Below are 19,907 nucleotides of genomic sequence, written 5' to 3' on the forward strand. Positions count from 1 at the left end.
CAGCACGAGCCCACCTTACCCAGCCGCCAACCAATCAGCGGTCTCGTTACTTATAAGAAACGGCACCGCACGTGCCCCGCCTCTCTCAAGACTCTGCAACAAGCACGGCCGTGATTGGGCAGGCCCCGCTTCCCTGGTGGCGCGGACGGGAGCTCCCCGCCGGTGCGGCCAGGCCGCGCGCCCGGTGGCGGAGGAGCGGGCCCGGTGGCGGCGGTGAGCCGTTCCCTGCCGTGGGCGCCGGGCCCTCGTGTAGAGCCCCTCGGGGAGGCGGGGCTGCCCGCCCCGGGAAGGGACCTGCCCCTCGCTGCCCCGCGCCATGGCCGCCGCCACCTGGCGTTACCGCGGGGACCCCGAGACGGAGCAGCCGGCGGTGCTGGGTGAGGCGGGGGACGGGGTGGACGCCGCAGGGGGCCGTGGGTCGGGAGGGGGGCCGCGGGGCAGGGGGCTCCGCCCGGGCTCACGGCATCTCCCCACCGCCTTGCAGTGCAGTTCTCCAACGGCAGGCTGCGGCGGTCCGACTCCATGCGGTTCACCGTCTACCGAAACAAGGACAGGGCCCATCCCCGGAAGAAGCACCGGAGGATCCTGGTAAGGGCCCGCCCGGGGAGCGTGTTGCCGCGGCCGCCTGTAGGCAGTCCTCCTGTTTGCAGCGTCGGTGGCTGCGGTAAGGGCGGCCGCGGGAGCCTGAGGCTGCGCCTGCCCCGCAACGGGCCGTGGTGGCGGGGGCAGCTCTGACGCCATCAGCCCGCCCGTGTCTGCGGCGTGGCCTGCCCCGCTGCAGCCTGGGCAGCCGCAGGGAACGGCGGCGCGTCGGGAGGCCGTAGTGCTGCGGCTTCCTTTAGAGATCAGGGTGAGGGTTGCACCCAGACCCGTGCCGAGGAGTTCCCACCTCAGCAGGTCGTGACGGGTTTCCACCCTTTTTCCCCATTATGGCTGTGGTCATGGCAGCTCCTGCAAGTAGGAACTAGAAACCGCGATCAGACCCGCAGTCCCTGCGGTCCTGTTTTGGGGAGACTGCTCTTCCCCTCCAGGCTCCTGCTGCTGCCCTGCTCCAGCTACTCTCGTTACCATATGGTGAGCAAGGCTCAGAAAATCTGTGTGGAGCTTTGCTCTCTAGCAATTTCTTGTAAAAAAATAGTCAGTTTAGCCCCAGCCTGTGTGAGAGAGAGAATCATTTTCCAAATTTCACAAAATCTCTAGGATTTCAGAGGAAGTTCTGGTTTTTATGTGGATTGTGGCCACAATGGAGGTGGGTGTGATGGGGAGTGGCAGAACAGGGAAGTGTTCTGGGAATGTTCAGGGAAGCTCTGCGCAGCGGTGGGCAGGGGGAGAGCTGTTCCCACACCCTGTAGAGCGCTCCGTGCTGGCAAGCCAGGCTCCCCGTCAAGGGGTGCAGAGATGCACAAGGTGTCCTTGGACCCCAAAGGAGCGGGTGCGGGTCCTGCAGCCCTGCCGAGCTGAGGCACGGTGATGTCTGTGGAGCATGTCAGGATCAGATTGTGCCCCCTCAGGCTTGGCATTGTGGGTTCGCTCTTGGGACAGAAAGGAACCTGAATAATGCAATATGGGACATTTTGATTAATGAGATAATGAGAGCGATATTTGAGAGTTAGTAACCTTTCTATCAGAACTGAGTACGTACTTATTTGAAAAATTTTGACTGATACATGGTTGTGTATTCTCAGGCAAAGGTTGATTTACTGCAGTTGTGTGTGTGTCTGTGTTCATGATTTATTTTGATAATCTAAGGGGAAATCATGTTTGAAAATTAAAAGCTGTTACTTGAAAGCTAGTCAGGTCCATTTGATCACAAAATCTGTTATGTTTACACAGTGAATTCTTTACCAAAGGTTTTTTTTTTTTGGTGGTGGTGGTAAATTACATTCTAAGGAGATACCTGTTTCTTTCGGTGAAGAGAGAACCAAGCTTAAAGTCAGAAGGTGCTTTCTGCTGCTATTGTTAAGTTTTACAGCTGTTTACATGCGTGATTCACTCAAGGGATAAATGACTTTTCAGCCTAAATCCTCAGGGGAACTATAGACACAAACATTTTGAAATCAGTTTAGGTGGCTAAGCCATTCCTGGTGGTGCTAGCTCTTTTTTTAGTCAATGCATTGCAGTCACTTGGCAGTACTAGAGCTTTAAATGGGAAAAAAAAAAAAAAAGGAAAATTTTAAATGGAAAATTGAAAATTACATTTTAAACTGAGTTCCCCTTACTTGTAGTGGTGGCTGTGCCCAGTGCACGCCTTTGGTGCAGGCTGAAATCCGTGAGGTTTGTCCTGGCTGGAAGCTTGCAGAACCTTTGAGCAACTGTGTTAAGGACCCTAAAGCATTGGAAATAGTGTTTCAAATTGACTGGCAGAGAGGCCTGATCTCTCTTCACTAGTGACTTTGTGAGTAAACTCAGTTTCTTTCACAGACTGTTGCTTCTGGATTAAAGTACGGTGGTCAACACAGCAAGGCATTCTAACTGCGGTGACACCCAAGTTTGCTACGCTGATAAACTCTAAGTTGTTATTACCATGATTTCTTTCCAGTGGTTCCTCATCATCAGTGGCCCAGTGAAAGCTGAGGTAGAATTATGTATCATGGGTAGTTTCAGCTTCAAGAAATATTGTCTGTCTTTTAAAGATTTTGATCAGATGCAAAACATACCCAAAATGGGCAAAGTGAAGTTTGCCTACACACAACTAGTGTCCGATGCCTGGGAATATGGAGCTCTGTGGCACCAGGGAAAATAAAGCAGATGCAGAGGAGGTTTCTCACAGCCCTGTATTCAAGTAATTTTTCTTTGTTTTTCAGGTCTCAGAAACTGAAAGGCTTTCATATGTGGGGAATAACTTCAGCAGCACAGTTACCAAATGTAACTCCCTGTGCAGGTATGGCTTGCTGGCAAACTGGGGGCAGGAACGTGGAGCTGGAAGTAGAGGAACTGCTCAGATACGAAGTTCGTGGTAGCCTTTCTTAAAGCTGGCTCAGTAGTTCCCACCGAGGCCATGATTTGAATTGAGGATTTTGACAGGAGATTCCAGCACCTGGCAGCTGCAGTGTTTGTGCATGTTACGTCCCTTTGGAAGCTGTGATGTTACATACAAATAGAGTGTATTTGAAAAGGTCTCGTGAAGGAAGGTGTGAGGAGATGCAATAACAGCTTTGTGATTAAGAAACTAAGAAATTAAGATTAAGAAATTGCCAAGATCGTTTTCTCCTGCCCAGGAAACCCCATGGTCATTAATCACCATTTAACTTCAGGGCCAGAGCACGATGCTGCTGTCTGTGCCATGCACTGTGAAAGGAAGCGTTGGTGAAATCACCAGCCTTTACGTGTCCTGGTTGAAGAATGCGAACTTTGTAGCATTGGGGCACATTCCACTGGCGTCCTAGAAGTATTCCCTATGTGAGATCTTTCTTGTTCTCTAATAGAACAACCAAATGGGTGGAAAGCCAATGTGGAATAATCTTGCCTTGTTATATTCAAAGGTGTTTCTTTTCTCCTGTGATGAGGAGCAGCACAAACTCTTTGGGCTTGCCCCTCTGAAATGTAGGATGAAAAGGAATTTACCTAAGAGAAATCATCCTATTTTAGAGACAGCAAAGTCACATTTCTGAGAAACTCTGAGGACTTAAAGTGACTTGTACTAAGCAGAGAACTGGCTGCAGGGAGCCCAAGTGTGCTGGGTTGACCCTGGCTGGAGGCCAGGTGCCCACCTGAGCTGCTCTGTCACTCTCCCTCCTCAGCTGAACAGGAGAGAGAGAGTATAAATGAAAGGCTCGTGGGTCGAGATAAGGACAGAGAGAGTGATCATTCCCCAATTACTGTCATGGCAAACCAGACTCAACTTAGAAAAAAGTTAACCTAATTCATTACCAAGCAAAAGAGAGCAATGAGAACAAACCCAAATCTTAAGACACCTTCCCCCCACCCCTCCCTTCTTCCCAGGCTTCACTTTACTCCCAATTTCTCTACCTGCTCCCCCCCACCAGCAGCACAGGGGGACAGGGAATGGGGGCTGCAGCCAGTTCATGATACGTTGTCTTTGCTGCTCCTTCCTCCTCACGTTCTTCCCCTACTCTAGCGTGGGGTCCCTCCCACGGCGCACGGTCCTTCAGGAGCAGACTGCTCCAGTGTGGGTCCCCCACGGGGTCACGAGTCCTGCCAGAAAACCTGCTCTGGTGTGGGCTCCTCTCTCCACGGGTACGCAGGTCCTGCCAGGAGCCTGCTCTAGTGCGGGCTTCCCACGGGGTCACAGCTTCCTTCGGGCATCCACCTGCTCCAGTGTGGGGTCCTCCATGGGCTGCAGGTGGATAGCTGCTCCACCACCAACCCCCACCAGCTGCAGGGGGACAGCCTGCTTCAACTGTGGTCTTCTCCATGGGCTGCAGGGGAATCTCTACACCCCCTCATCCTTCCTCCATGGGCTGCAGGGGGACAGCCTGCTTCACCATGGCCTTCTCCATGGGCTGCAGGGGAATCTCTGCTCTGGTGCCTGGAGCACCTCCTCCCCCTCCTTCTGCACTGACCTGGGTGTCTGCAGAGTTGTTCCTCTCACACCTTCTCACTCCTCTCTCTCGCTGCAAAAACTGCTCCTAGGTTGTTTTTTCTCTCCTTCTTAACTCTACTATCACAGGGGCACTACCACCGTCGCTGATTGGCTTGGCCTTGACCAGCGACGGGTCTGTCTTGGAGCCGGCTGGCATTGGCTCTGTAGGACATAGGGGAGGCTTCTAGCAGCTTCTCGCAGAAGCCACCCCTGTAGCCCCTCCGATACCAAAACCTTGCCATGCAAACCCAATACACCAAGTTTTAAAAACACAGGAAACTGCATAGAAGCACTGAGAAACCCCAGGTCCTGACACATTATGAAAGACCAAAGAGAATAGCAACTAGCACTCTGGTGCCTAGACATTGTGCATTACGGAGCTTAGTTGTCTTAAGGCTTCTACATTTACTTAGAGCAACAAGTCTGTATATTTTATATACGTATTTATATTTAAAATATATATATAGTGTTTGCCTTGGAGGTAACTTGTTCTATTGTGGCATCCTGAATGTGCTTGGAAAACTTGTATTTGCAAGGCAAAAGAATTGGCAGGGGATGGCGAATACGCATGGCTCTGCACTATGGATTTTAAAACATTACTTCCACTGGACTGTCTCTCGCTAATCACTTGCCCCTGTTCTTCCCAGGTATTTTGTTGGTGTGTTAGATGAGGGCTCTGGGCAAATGGAAGTGTATAATGCTGAAATATTAAACATGCAGCCCTTGCTGTCAGGTAAGAAGATACTGTGTTTAACCCCAGCATCAGAGTCAGAGAGTGCTAGCCTATGTAGACATTCAGCTTTGCATGGTTGTTGACAGCAGTGCTCTCTGTTGTCTCTCTGGCTGCTCTTTCTTCCTCATTTCTGCTTTATTCCCTCAACATGGAGGAACAAGGATACATTACACTCTCCTTCTAAGGCACTGCATTATGTGTAAAACAGACAAGAAAGCAAGGTGAAATTTAGAGTGAAGGTTAAGCAGAGAGCATTATGGGTGGGAGGGTAGAAGTGTTGGAGTCAGTAACAAGTTGTCACTCTTCAGAATAAGTGCAGCCTTGTCTAGGTATGCTCTGCTGAGGGAGTCTGGGAAATTGTCAGTTCAAGGGGCTGGATCACTGAAAACTAAAACAGCTTTTCTTCAGCAGAACTGCTTTTTGTTACTGAACTCGGGAGGATAACCCAAAGAATGTGGTCTTTTTGTAGCTTATTTTTCCCCTGTGCAGCAGTACCTGGGTATCGTCTTAACGCTCATAGGCTTTATAGCAAAAATTGCCCTGTTTTTCCTTTTTTGTTCTAAGTACATACTCTTCTATTCAGTGTGTTCTTTAATTGACAAAGTCCTGTGGAGGAGATCTTGAAGTGTTGTGCCAAGTCTTTCGGTAATGGATTAGAGCTAAAGGGATACCAAATATGTATGCTGGCCTGGCTGCTGCAAGCCAAGCACGCTACCTTTTGTTCTTTTATAGATAACTTAATACCTGACGACACAAAGGATTATCAGAAGAAATCCTACAGGGAGAAGGTAAAGTTGAAACCTCATATCATATTCTACTGTGATTATCCAGCTAACAGTGGCAGATGATGCTTGTCTGAGACTGTGATGTTTGGTTTACTGCAGGGTGAACCTGTGCAGGTTCAGCACACTCTGTGCCTTGGAGGTCTATGAGGCAGCACATTATTAGTGCCTAAATTGGCAGTATTTTCATAATTATTTCAGACTTGATTACAATCCCAGTTACTTCCTGCCCCCTCACAGATCAGTGCTTGTCCTATGGTTAGGTTCTGCCCAATGAAATGTTTGAAGTTTTCTTAGAGAATGTGAATGTGGAACGGGTGGTGGGTAGCTGCGTTTTCCTCTTAGATGCAAAGTGTCTTCAGTGCAGCAGTGTGTTTTAATTTGCATCTCTCTTGCACAGATGGACTTGTGCATTGAGGCCTTTGGTACCAGCAAGCAGAAGCGAGCTCTGAACTCTCGGCGAATGAATGCAGTGGGCAACGATATTGTGAATACTGCTGTGACAAAAGCAGCAGCAAACATTATAGATGCAAAGGGAGTAACAGGTAAGAATATTGTCTCAGGGTTTAATGAAGGCAATCAGAAGTGCCTTTTTCTGTCTGTTCCTTGCCAAGTATGGTAGGAAGAAGAAAGGGGTTTTCTTCAAGTGACCAAGGAAGCAGCTGGTCTGACAGCTGAGAAGGGTACATGTGGAGGAACTCACAGGTCTTTCTGGTGGAAAAGGAACTGCTTTCATCTGATTCTGCTAGACGTAGTGTGAGAGTCGCCTGAATGAGGGAAGGTCCCTGTGGCACCAGTGTCCATCACTACCCATTGTTGGGAGCTTTTCTGGGAGTCACTGGCTATCAGTTTACAGGGATAAAGGCAGTACATTCACCTGGTCTGAACTGAGATGCTGAAAGTTCATTAACGTGAGCTGTACCCTGGCTTCACAGTGGCACGTCTATGGATAATGGTCCATGCCCTAAACCAAGTCACAGCCCCAACAAGTGCCACCCCCAGTGCTGTTGTGAGCCAGGCTGATGGACTGAGGCTTTTGCTATGGAGGAGCCTGCAGAAGAGAAGTCTGCCATGGCCTTAGTTATTGTCACTACTGCAGGGAAAGTTCATTCTCCAAAACATCACTGAGGTGATGTTTCTAGGAGAGTTGATAACTCCACTACTGAGTGCTGCTGAGGCTGCATCTGTATTACGTTTCCAGCCTGTGTCACCTCCTTGCACCCCCACTGTGATCAAGAAGGAGGCGGAGAAAGACAGAGGAGTCCTGGCAGGGCAACAAGAACAGGCAGGGGCCTGGAGCACACAACTGATAAGGAGAGGCAGAGGGAACTGGGCTTGGTTAGTCTGGCAAGGAGGAGGCCAAGGAGGATCTAACAGCAGCCCACAAATACCTGAAGGGCAGTCAGAGCTAAGCCCTTCTCAGCACTGTCAACAAGCGTCAGCAGCAAAAGTTACAGTGGTCCATGGATGTTGGGAGGCCCATGTGGGAGACTGGGGGAACCTTCTTGCCTTGGAAGGTAGTGCAGCCCTGGAACAGGTCGCAGAGAGGTGTGGAGTCACCATCCTTGGTGGTTTCCAGGCTTTGGCAGGACAAAGCCAGGGCTGCCCTCATCTAGTGCTGTAGATAGTTCTGCTCCGAGCTGGAGGTTAGGAGACCTCCAGAGTGCCTTTCCACCAGCACTTCTGGGATTCTAAGTTTCATTGGCTATGAATGGGAGAGATGTCTCTTGACTATAGAACCTGTCAACTCTCACCCCTTGTGTTCCAGCTTAGATATTGACTGTGCTTTCAGAGCTGCTTTGTGCGAAGTGGATGTCCAGTGGAACCCAGGGTACCAAAACCATATTCTGACCACCCTGCAGGCAAGAGGGGCGGCACCAGCAGCCAGTTTGTCTTGGTGCACTTCTTTCCTAGATGTTTCTGTAGTTTGGAGTGGCTTTTCTAAATTTCAAGGAGCAGAAAGTTCTTGGTAGAAGTGATGACACCAGTCTAAAAGCCAGCATGTTCAATACATAGCAGTCACATCAGAAGCTCTCAGCCTTTCTGTGCCTACTGGAATGCTTTCTGTACAGTCAGCACCTACATGTGGCAGTAATGAAACAAAATAGGAAAGAGCTGTGGCCTTTTCCTTACTACTGTCCCAAGTGAGATAAACTGAACTGGAGTTTTAAACCTTTAAAGCTCCAGCTGTGACTAAACTGATGTTGACCCAAGAACTACCATTAAGTAGACATGTTTAAAGGAAAGATTTGGGTTGTGGTCATGTTCTCTGTGGTTTTTTTGCATGGTCCAAATCCTGTCTTTTTTCCTGTTTCCCTCCAAAGCTTTGATCCAGGATGTGGCCCAAGATGATGTGCAGAACATCTCCATCTTCCTCCCACCATGTAATGAAGATGCTGACAAACCAGAAAATGTTTACAAGTTTGAGGATAGTATCTTTTTCTGTGGCAGAGTGGTTTCGTGCACCTGTAAGCCTCGAACGTCAGTGGTCTGGCATGTGGGAGTGAGTGCTGCTGGGCGTGTGAATGAGCCGAGCCTTCTCCCCTCACAAGCCAAAAGCTGAGAGCAGGGACATGCTGTGTTGAGGTCTTTGGGCCTGCAAATCCCATGTCCTGCCTCTTTCCTACAGAGCGCAGGATCCTGTGCCTCCCTGTTCAACTGGGAATAGTAATGAAGTCAGCCATGCAGGAAGAGTGACCTGTGGTCAAGCCACAGTCTTTTAGAGACCTTTGTTACTGGCCAGCTTCCTAGTCTTGCTGTAACCTCCTGCCTATTTACAATTTCCTTCCCTCCCTCCCTGCCCCACATCTCCTGAAGCAAGAGTGATAGAGCTTATCTCACTGCGGGCTGTTCAGACCAGAAGGGAGAGCAAAGGCCTGCTTGTTCTTTTCTTTAAAATCCTTCCAGTTCTGTCCCCAGCAGAGTATGAAGCATTGCGGGTTCCAGCAGCAGTCTTTGTTAATATCACTCCAGAAGAAATCACCAAGAAAACAGAAGATAAAAGGTAATGCTGCTGGAAACAGCCTTGTAATAGTAAAGGTTGGCCCTGTGAAACTATAATTTTTCTATGGGGCAGCATGGCTACTGCTGCCAGCTCCACAATACCCAGGCTGATCTTTACAGTGCAGAGGGAGGACATTTGATCCAATCACAGCTAAGCAACACCGACCTTGGAGAATGTGGGGTATAGCTCTACAGGTGAGGAAGTTGTGTGCTCAGAAGCGTGGCTGCCCTTTGATTGCAGAGGAAGAGAGCAGAGAAATCCGAAGTGGGGTCTGAAGGCAGGTGCCTGGAAGGGGGAGCACAGAGCTGTGCTGAGCATGGTATGCCCATGGCTGGGCACTGTCCCAGCCAAGTACTGGCTTGCTGTGGAAGCTGCAGTGGCTCGATAAGTGACATGGATGTACACTTAGGGCTGTTAAGGCCTTATGCTGAGGGGCTGAAGTGAGCAGGAAGAGCATTGACAGGAAAGTATGCTCACAAAGCAGCCTTTAAAGGTGTGCAGGGAACTCTTCTCAAACAGGTGAGCATTGAAATTACAGGTGTGGCCTGTCCTGACAGTGTAAACTGGTTCCTGGTTCTTTGAGTCTCATCCTCCCCTCTCTCTCCTTCAGCCATTGCTCCTTTGTTTTAGAGGAGTTGAAGTTCCTGCCTGCTGATGAGAAGAACAGAGATCACAAAGCCCGATGCCTCTGGTTCCTGGACACCCTTATTAAGTTCAGCTACCTAAAAGTGATCAAGAAGAAACGTAAGAGTTTTCAGCTCCTCCAATTTTAATCACCTGCTGAGACTTGGTTTGTAATTACTGCAGTAGAAAACAGTAAAGCTGCCCAGAATGAGCTGTGTGATCAAACAGTTGGCTGCCGAAGTTACCTTCAGCCCATTTCATACTGAGACTGGTGATCTACATGTTGTTGAGGGTTGTTAGATCTGCATCTGCTGGGAGATGTATGTCTAATCCTTTTCATTCCCTTTGTAACTGCCATGCATCAGTGTGGCACCATGAGATCCTCTTGGTAGGAGACAGGGTAGCTTAGATTAGAAATTTTGAGATTCTAGTTTATAAATAGTTCTATACTTACAAACACTTTAGTCCTAAGCCAAGAGGCCGAAAACTATCAGCTCTTTCCCTCATCCAGCCTCCATATTCCAGGTGCAAGAGGCATACAGTACACAATACATCCTTTATATCTCTGTGCTTTTGACAATCACGAATATATTCATCATCCTTTGCTTAATAGCTCAATGCGTGGATCACAGCGATCATACCTCTGTTGTCTTCAGGATCTTGATTTTAATGTGGCAGGAACTGCTGTTCTTAAAAGCACTGCACAAAATATTTTGGTTGAGATTTTCCAGACTTGCTATCTTCCATAGAACCTGTGTATCTGAGTCTCCTTGTCAGTGCTGAAAATGTCATTGTTAGCATTTTCAATGGCAGGGGCTGAGAAAGGAGGAAATGGCAAGCCAAGCTACATTGCTGGAGACACAGGAGTAACCCTGTAGGACTTAGTCAAGGAGGATGTGGAAATAACTAGCCTTGGTGCTAATAGAAATTTGTTAGTGTTGTTTCAGTTTTAATAATATTTTGTGACAGGATTATTTATTAAAAGGCAGGAATCCATTAAAGAAATATATGCGTAGGTGCACACGCATGCATTTTAGATTATGTTGTTTTTAAGTGGGAGATCTCATTTATAAAGAAGATAAAAGCTGTTAGGAGCCTCTTTCTGACCTGAAAAGTGATGAGACCTAGAAATCAAGTGCCTGGGTTCCTTTTGGGTTCTCTGTGTTCATGGGAAGAGGCAGTAAGTGCTGTAGTAACAAATGTGTTATCATGATGGCTGGAGATGGGCAGTACAAGGAAGAGTATATGTTTCTCATTCCACTGCAAAAACCTTTTCTGTCCTAGATCCGATGGGTCCTGAATGCCCACACATTATTAGCAGGAAACTCATGAAGAATTTCAGTTCACTGACCTACAACAATGGCAGGTAAGGAGCTATGTCTGCTTTGCTATGTCCTTGAGGTAGAGATATGGCAGAGCTCAGCTTGAAGGGCCATGGGCACATTATCAGGAAAACTCCTACCAAAATGGAAGTTAGCCATAGCATCTCTTCCTTCACACCCCCCAGCCCTGGGTTGTGGCTGGTGATAGTCCGTTTTAGACAGCGAGGTCTAAAATGTGACTGGGAGACGCAGGGTTGTGTGTGCAAAAGCAAGCCTGCACCTGCGGATTTAGTTAGTATGACCAAGTGGGGTGCCCAGCCATCTGCTTGACCATTCTGGATGCAGGATGGCAGAACAGCCGCTTGCTGTGCAGCTGGCTCTCACCTGTGCAGCTAAACAGGCAGCTGTCTGCATGTACGTTTCCACTGTGAACCAAGGCAGCTGACAGATGGATGTGTCAGCTCTTCCACCATCCCAGAGTGGGTCAGAACAGAGGTCATGCAATGGATAAATAATGGTGCTATTTTTACACTTGCATGGTTTAATTAGTGTAGTGGGTGCTTTTAGATGAACCTGACTTGACTGACTTGGATTCTCCATTGAAACCTACACAGACAAAACTGTATAAAGATTTGCACTGGTTAAGTTGCCCTGGGCCGACACTCACACTGTGGCACCCATACGTATACAGGCCAAAGAGTTCTGCTGAAGCTTTACCCAGGCATTGCCCCACCAGCAGTGGCAAAGTTTGGTATTGGGTCTGGTCCTGCTGTGGAGGTCAGCCAGGAGAAGCCGCAGCCCCGTGACTGGAGCAGAGGCTGGGAAGCTTCTGCAACATCCTCCTTTCCAGCAGTCTCAGAGCCGCTTGTGCAGCGCTGAGTGCTGCCTCACTGCAGGGAGGGCCTCGGGCAGCTGTTGGAGGCTGCCTTTGACCAGGTGGCCCTTGGATGCACCCTTAAGAAGGTTGCCATGTACAACTAACCAGATATAAATCTGGATAAACACTTTCAGCAATCCTGTTGAGTGGAAGCACCAAAATACAGGCAAGAGCAAATAGTATCCTCACTCTTGCCACAGTGCCTTCCCCACACTCAGGGAGCCAGCAGCCCTAGAAGGGACATGGTGATGATGCTCAGCTATTGCACAGCTGCTGTTAATCTGACGAGCAGAGAAGTTGAGTCCAAATGGGCCAGCTTTTGTCTGAAGGCTCAAACCAGTTACAGTCAAAAGTTCCCAGAGGATTGCCAGCCAGGAATCTGTGTTGTGTGGCTTGTGTATTTGAGGTGCCATTAGTAGTTACACTGGATGCCCTCAGAACAGCTTCCCTTTGCTATCCTCCGTCCTGTGAAAGAGACTGAAGTGTCATTAGTTGGTGGTTTTGTTGAGGCTGCATAGTGTCGTGGGGGTTGTGTTTTGAGTTCACATCCACATCTCATGTGTTCTCCCTCTTGCTGTGCAGTGTCCGGAATTTAATCTCTGTGTCAATGAAGGCTAAAATCACAGCATACGTCATTGCGTTGGCTCTGCACATTAACAACTTCCAAACAGACCTCACTATCCTGCAGAATGACATGAAGCTCCAAGAAAGCAGGTGAGTCATCATGTTTGTTCATACCTGCTGAGATATGCTGTGATACTCCTACAGAGAGCCCCTGCGGGGAGAGCTCTGTAGCCTCTCTGGCATCTGGGTAGTACAGTGATACCTTCTAGCAAGTCCTTCCTGTTGTAACTGGACTCTCTTTGATGAGTGTCTTGAAGCTTTTTTTTTTTTTTTTTTTGGAAGCCCTAGTGCTCATAAAGGAGGGTGGTTATACATCTCAAAATTTAAAAGGGCACTTGTTGCAAAGAGGTCCTCAGGTGCATCAAGAGGCTCTTCAGCAATTTTGCAGGCAAGGAAACTGAGGCAGGCAGCACCAAAATGAGCAGCCAGGGCAGATTCCAGGACAAGGCCTATCCACTGCCACCCAGCCCCATTTCTTGCCTGACAAATTGCATCGCTCTTCACCTTCGTGTCCTTTCTTCCCCTTCTTCCTGTAGAGCTCCAGTCCCTGTCAGTTACAGGTGTAAGTACAGGTTTGCAGCTGGCTGCAACAGGAAAACTAGAAACAGGTTTTTTTCTCACAATTGCAAGGTGAGCATGTAGTTGGTGTTTACATGGAGGAGTCCCAGGCCCCTGAAATTTACCCACTCTGGGCTTGGCACTGAGGAGATTGTTTTTGTTTCTGAAATACTGATGGACTTGGGGATTTTTCAGCAAAGCATCATGGGGAGAGGTTGTAGGCAGAATTGCTGACCATAGTAATGAAATAAGGATTTGCCAGCTCAGGGTAAGTGAAGGTGAACGGGTGGAAAACAGCTTACAGAATAAGCTTCAGGGCAAACCACCTTTGCTGTGTTAACTTTCAGGGGCAGTTGTTCTCTAGATTTTAATTTTCCATGAAAGAATACATAAGTGCTGTGCACCTGCTGCAAGACCTGCTTTTCCCAGCAGGTGTCAGCTGGAGCCTGCTGCCAGCTCCTCTTGCTTGGGGAGCTGTTTGCGCTGTACTGTCTCTGGCCCCTGCTGAATGAATCAGGAATTGAGCAGTTCTGATCAGCCAGTCCACTGTGTGAGCTCAGCAGGCAGCTTGTTAACACTGTCTGGGAAGGGGTGAGGTGGCCCTGTTGGTGACTGTTCAGCCGTGCTCATCAGTATTTCTCTCCCACCCTGTCCTGTGGGTGATGGTGATGCCAAGTTTTGGCACTTCCTAACTCAATCATGTTGGTCTTTCTTAACAGGATTGCTTGGAGGTTGTGTGGCTGGGTGGGAACTGTGGAGGGACACAAACCCTTCACTACAACTGAGAAAAATGTTGTGGACTGTCCTGGGGGTTCTGGCTGAGGGATGTAATGTTAACATCCTGTAATAACTGGAAGTTATCAAAGCCCGTAGTCACCTTTTGGTTTTGTAAACTCCCTAGTCAGCCTTGATGCATTAACTTCTGGTTTTGCCCCCAATTCTTCATTCTTTGATGGGTAGTAGTGGGTTTAACATCAGTGTTTGCTGTTGGTTTCCATCCATTTTTTCTTCCTTTTTTCTTTTTTGAACTACATTTTTTAAGGAATACATGTTGGTTTTTGCAGTTGACACACAGGTTTTGTTCTTAACTGCTGTACTGGAGCTGGGAACACAGGGCATAGGATACTGTTGAGAAAAGGGTGGATGAGACTGGGACCTATTGGAAAAATTGAGGAGAGACACATAACCCTGAGTTTCACCTGATGGGACGATCCTTGCTTGGTCTGAAGAACCCTTCCCAACTGAATCTGTTTGTATTTCAAAAATCATAAAGTCATCTGGGAGGATTCTGGGACCTGTGTGTTCTCAGGACCCCAGCTGAGGCCCATACACCTATTTTGCTGGTGGCTTCCCTTCAGATGCACTTTGTTCTCTCTGTTCAACAAGACTTCAGGTGTCGCCTTCAGGTGTCACCTTCAGGTGACTTGCACCTTCTTGCCCAAGCTCTTTGCGCTACATGTCATCCAAGCCCCTCTTCTTTACCGCTAAGGATGCTGAATTTTAGTGGCTAAGAGGAGATGTTCTTGCTGTACTAGGTTGCATTCATCGTACCACACACAGGAGATGAGTGCACTGAGAAGCAACCATGGGCTGCCACCATCAGCAGCTGAACACAAATATGCCTCTTCTCTTTGTAGGGAGGTGGAGAGCAGCATTATTTTTCCTCAAGTCAGGTGGCCGTTGAGTAAGGCAGTGTGGGTTTATAATGCTCTGTAATGCTCTCCAAGGTGGTGGTGCACAGCTCAGTAGCATTCTCATCTCCCCAGGAAGGCTCTACCTTGTAGTCTTTCAATACTTCCAGCTTCTGTCTCCATGGTATCCTTGAGATGCAGGGAACGCATCCTGCTTGCTGGTGCCTCCTGGCTTCTCCTCTGAGGCAAAAGGCTGTTGATCTTCTGTGCAGTGTCATGGTACAGAAGACGTGTGCCCCACTGACACAGTATTTCTCCGGTGTTTTCCAGGATGATGGACATCGCAAAGGCCATGCGGTTGAAGATCTCCAAGGCAAAGGGGCTGCAGGGACTTGAGAATGATCAGAACCACAAGCTGGGCACTCTCTCTCTTCCCTTGCCTGTGCAGAAGGCATCAGGGAACCAACGGAAGCGCAAGAAAATGAACTAAGATGTCTGGGAGATCTGAGCAGGGATAAAACAGTTCCTTTCCCACCTGCTGTTCTGCACACAGAGCATCATGGGGATGCTTTTGTCTGTTGCACTTGGCTGTCCAGCATCAGTACATGACCCTGCTTGAAACCCTCTCTTGAGGCTGGGATGGAACACATGTTCACCTCATTAAACTGCTTCTTTCTTCTATTTGTGTAGAAAAAGCTGTAATAAAACATCTGTCTGTCTTCCTGCCTGTATGAGGGGAGAAGGGTGTAAGTTGTGCCAGAGCAAGAGAACAGTTTGAAACTGCAGGTCCTCCACCGACTACTGCCTGGTTGGTTCTGGCAGTGACCTGTTGGCTTGTGGCCCGTTCCACCCATTTTTCACACATGGCAGAGTAGAAAGCATAGAAAGAGATGGACTAAGCAAAGCACTACTTACACACGTTTGGCTCTGTGTGTTTGTTTCTCTAGAGTTTCAGTGTAATTCTGTGTTGAAAAAGTATAAAGATGCAACACAGACAAAATATTTTTGCCACTTTCCCTATCCTGGCTTCTTGCCTGGAGAAGGGAAAAATCTGCTGACTCAAGAGCTAGTGTTATCTTCAGAAAGGTTTATTAGTTTGAATCCACAGCTGTGGATTCCCAGTCCTGGGGAGAGAGGCTTCTGGGTTAGTTTCTGTACGTTTTCATTCAAGTCCTGGAGTGCTGCACTGTAAGCCTCATTGCAGGTGTTTACTAAGCAAGGTTGTAGGAATCTGGGGCTTGTGAAAAGCTGAGGCTCACTTCCAAAAGAAAAAACTTATGTGAAACAGAAGCTTGGGATGTCAAGACCAGTCCTTGAGGTGTCTGCTTCAGGCAGTAATTTGGGGTTAGTACATCATTTGGGGCTTTAAGGGTAACTCCTTACATGCCTTAATGACCTACTGTTCACAGCTCTCATTAGAAATGACCCAAACATCTAGTTTTCTTGGTAGAGGATAATGCCATGGGAATTACAGGCTGCAGATAATAAATAGGAATATTTTTGTCACAAAATGGTTGAGGTTGGAAAGGACCTCTGGGGGTCACTTTGTCCAATCCCCCTGCTCAAGCAGGGCCACCCAGAGACAGTTGCCCAGGACCACATCCAGATGATGTGAGTATCTCCAGTGACGGAAACTCCACAACCTCCCAGGGCAGCCTGTGTAAGTGCTTGGTCTCCCTCAGTAAAAAAGTGTTTCCTGATGTTTAGCGGGAACCTGCTGTGTTTCAGTGTGTGCCCATGGCCTCTGGTCCTGGCACTGGGCACCACTGGGAAGAGCCTGGCTCATCCTTTTGGCATCCTCCCTTCAGTTATCTATAGACAAGGATGAGATCGCCCTGAGCCTTCTCTTCTCTGGGCTGAATAGTCCCAACTCTCTCAGCCTTTCCTCATAGAGGAGGCATGCTCCAGTCCCTTCAGCATCTCAGTTGCCCTTCACTAGACTCCAATATGTCCATGTTTCTCTCGTGCTGGGTAGCCCAGAACAGGGCACAGCACTCCAGGCGTGGCCTCACCAGCACTGAGCAGAGGGAAAAGATCATGTCGTTCGACCTGCTGGAGATGGTTCTCCTAATGCCCCCCAGGACACCATTAGCCTCTGCTGCAAGGGCGCGTTTCTGGCTCATGTTCAACTTGGTGTCCACCAGGACCCCCAGGTCCCTTTCTGCCAAGCTGCTTTCCAGCTGGGCAGCCCCCATCATGTCCTGGTGCATGGGGCTGCTCCTCCCCAGGAGGAGTGCAGGACTCTGCACTTCCTCATGTTGAACTTTGGAAGCCTCTGACTTACTCAGGCCTTGTTCTCAAGTCTTCAGTAGAGTCAGTTTGCTCAGGGAGCTGATCTGGTTGAAACCCCTTTTTGTGGTTGTTTTTTTAATTCTCATTAGGATCTGGTCTTCTGCATATCAGAGCCAGCAGTTCTGACTTAGACTGGTAAGAAGTACTACTCTGAGATATACGAGTTTATCCTCTTTATCTAATTCTAGCTCATTGCTACTGTGTGTCAGTTGATATAGGTATGAGAAGGGGAACAGACGTGGATCACCCTGACAATGCCATGGCATTTAGATGAAAAATTAGCTGCTGTTGCAAAGCTACCTCTGTGTACCAAAGCAAGCAGAGAAGTAGAAAGCAGGGGTTGCCCAACTGAGCAGGTAGTTAGCTCTTTTCCATGATTTGGAGCCACTTGCAGCAGGGATGAGGATGTTAATAGCCTGTCTTAACATCACTGCTGTGTGCAGCAGAGCCTGTTCGGACTGTGTCTGAGCGCAGCACCCCTGATTTGGGGAAAATGAGTGCTAGTTTAGTCCAAATGGGAGAATGCCTCATCTGCAATGTGTCTCACTATTAGCTGCTGCACTTTGGAAAGCAGCTATTTGCCTTCCCCTTTGAAGGGGTTCTTTGCTATATGGAAAGAAGTGCCAAGGCAGGGATGTGGCAGTAGGGGAAGGGGACCCAAGATCCTGTCTTGGGGTCAGAGAGATGCCCCTGGTGCTGGGCAGCTCCCACTGCAGCAGGCAGGACAGGGCTGCATGCGGGTCCTGTGGTGGGGCCTGCCAGGTGTGAACCACAGCAAGATGTAGGTAGCCTAGATGGACTCAGAGCCTCCAGCCAAGTACTCTTGTCCCTGTCCACATCACAGAGAGGGGAGTGTGAGTAGACAGGTTGATCCCTGGCAGACAACAGGAAAGGCTGAAAGGAGAAACCCAGCAGTGGTGGAGAAAGATGCGTTGATGGAAAAAAGAGCTTTTTCTAACACTCTGCTCAACTTTCTGGGGTCACCTTATTCAAGAGCACATCAAGTGCGAGAGAGGCCATGTGCTTTGCTCCAGAGGCAGGTGTCCAGGCTGCCCTGTGGGAGACTGATGGACATGGCAGCCACAAGTTAGAGAACGCTAACCCTTGCCAGAGCACGGTGCCACCTGGAGAGGCTTGCCAGGAGCAGGAGGGCCAGGGCCGTGGCTTGCCTTGGACTGCCACCAAACGGCTCTGAGCCTGTGCAAAAACCAGCACTCCTGCCCACAGCTGATGCCTTAGCAAGCGTATGCTGTAGCCATGCAGCGTTGGCATGCCTGAGCCAGCACAGGAGCTGAGGCAGGACCTACGATGGGTCACATCATTGTCCTTGTCTGAGTGGCAGAATGTTCCCATGGGAGCAGGGTAGGTCCCATGGCTGCTTGGTTTGAAGGTGACCAGAAGCTCTCCCCACTGCTCATCTGCTACCATCCAAAGAGCACTCCACTTTGCTAGCATACAGACAGCATTATAGTCCTCTTGATAAGGTTGTGGCCATCAGATAAAAGATTCAGTGAAACAGGTTGGGCGCAGGCTCTTTCTCACACCTAAAAGTACAGGGTCTGTACGCCATTGTTGGGTTGGAGTCAACCTCTCGTGGCAATGTTGGCGTATTGTCTCACAACTGATTCCTGCACAGGCAGCAGGAGGACATGCACAGCAGCACCAGGGAGGCACTCAGCTTTCACCAGTGCTGCCTTTCTGGAAATGATGCGCTCTAATTAACTTATGCGCAGAGCACAATGCAAGGTCTGTGCTGTGCCGTGAAGTGTCTGTGCAGGTCATGCATGTGCACTAGCTTTGCACAGTGTTTAGGTGGTGAAAAAGCCAGCATAACTCCAGACTGTGCCCTCAGCAAGCTGCCGGCTTGGGGCAGCTGGGGCCTGTTACCCACTGTGTCACAACAGGCACTTTTGAATTAAGGCTTTGCACAAGTACAGCAGCACCACACACTGCTTCCACTATGCTCTATAACCTATCCACTGTATTACAGGAACATAAAACATTTTATGATTAGTGAATGCCACTGAAGATTAATTAATAAATGCCCACTGAATTCTCTCCACACCAGGAGAGAGTATTACTTTCTTTGTGTTTGAAAGGCGTAACTGTACTGACCAGTCAGGGTCTCATGTATATGTGATATAAAATTGAAAGATTAATTGAGAAAGCAAACTTTATTTTTGCTTTCCTTGTGAAGATGAAGTCAACATGAACATTTGGATTTTTCCATAGTGATTGATAGTATAAATATTAACATTTGAAGACAATATTTGAACTCGGTACTTCCAGCTCAACCTGTTGAAAGTTTAAGGATAATTGATTGTGCGACCTGCTGCTTGCTCATAATCTGCTATGTGAAGTGAGTTTAACTACGTATTTTGTGAATAATTTTTTTTTATGTCTGCTTGACAGCATGTGGATCCTCTATGGGGCATTTTGCTGCTCCAAAGTGCAAAAAGCACAGAATGAAGAGGCTATTCAAGCTATTGTAAAGATCCCAAATCTCACTGGTTTTTGTTTGGTTTTTTTGGGGGGACTGGCTGATGCGATTCAGAACCCTCTGGGAAGTGTCTGAACAGTGAGATATTCTCTTCAACCCCAGGGTTCAGGCCACTGCAGACAGCCCCAGGCATTACCGGTCGTGTGTGTCGTGTCCATCCCTACCCCCCCACACCCCACCACACCCCACCCCCCTTTATTTTTGAGGTTCTCAGCATTGGTTTAGAAGTATGTGCTAGTTCAGCCCACTCTGGTTTCTGTGTGCCAGTAACCACCACTGTGAACAGTCCGAGCCTCCACATCTATTGCAGTTATGCTATTTATTTCCCTACAGGCATTTTCACAGTAGTACTGAGCATTTCCAGGTGCTTCTGCAGGCATGCTAACCTTCTGGCAACTTCCAGTTTAAAAACACCAC

The 19,907-nt window shown here is 48.5% G+C and overlaps 2 protein-coding genes across 2 annotated transcripts in view; one reads left to right on the top strand and one right to left on the bottom strand.

Moving 5' to 3' along the window:
* Positions 1-19,907, bottom strand: part of LOC129199130 (zinc finger and BTB domain-containing protein 5) — a 67,220-nt gene that overhangs the window by 22,311 nt on the left and 25,002 nt on the right. The window lies entirely within an intron of this gene.
* On the top strand, positions 107-19,497 carry POLR1E (RNA polymerase I subunit E). Its single transcript, XM_054809004.1, has 12 exons — positions 107-377; positions 485-588; positions 2,805-2,881; positions 5,191-5,276; positions 6,009-6,064; positions 6,459-6,603; positions 8,383-8,490; positions 8,966-9,062; positions 9,673-9,806; positions 10,971-11,052; positions 12,468-12,599; positions 15,029-19,497. The coding sequence occupies exons 1-12, from the start codon at positions 317-319 to the stop codon at positions 15,186-15,188; spliced, it is 1,242 nt and encodes a 413-aa protein (XP_054664979.1). The 5' UTR covers positions 107-316; the 3' UTR covers positions 15,189-19,497.

The sequence above is a fragment of the Grus americana genome, chromosome Z (genome assembly GCF_028858705.1).
Source record: "Grus americana isolate bGruAme1 chromosome Z, bGruAme1.mat, whole genome shotgun sequence".
NCBI lineage: Eukaryota > Metazoa > Chordata > Aves > Gruiformes > Gruidae > Grus > Grus americana.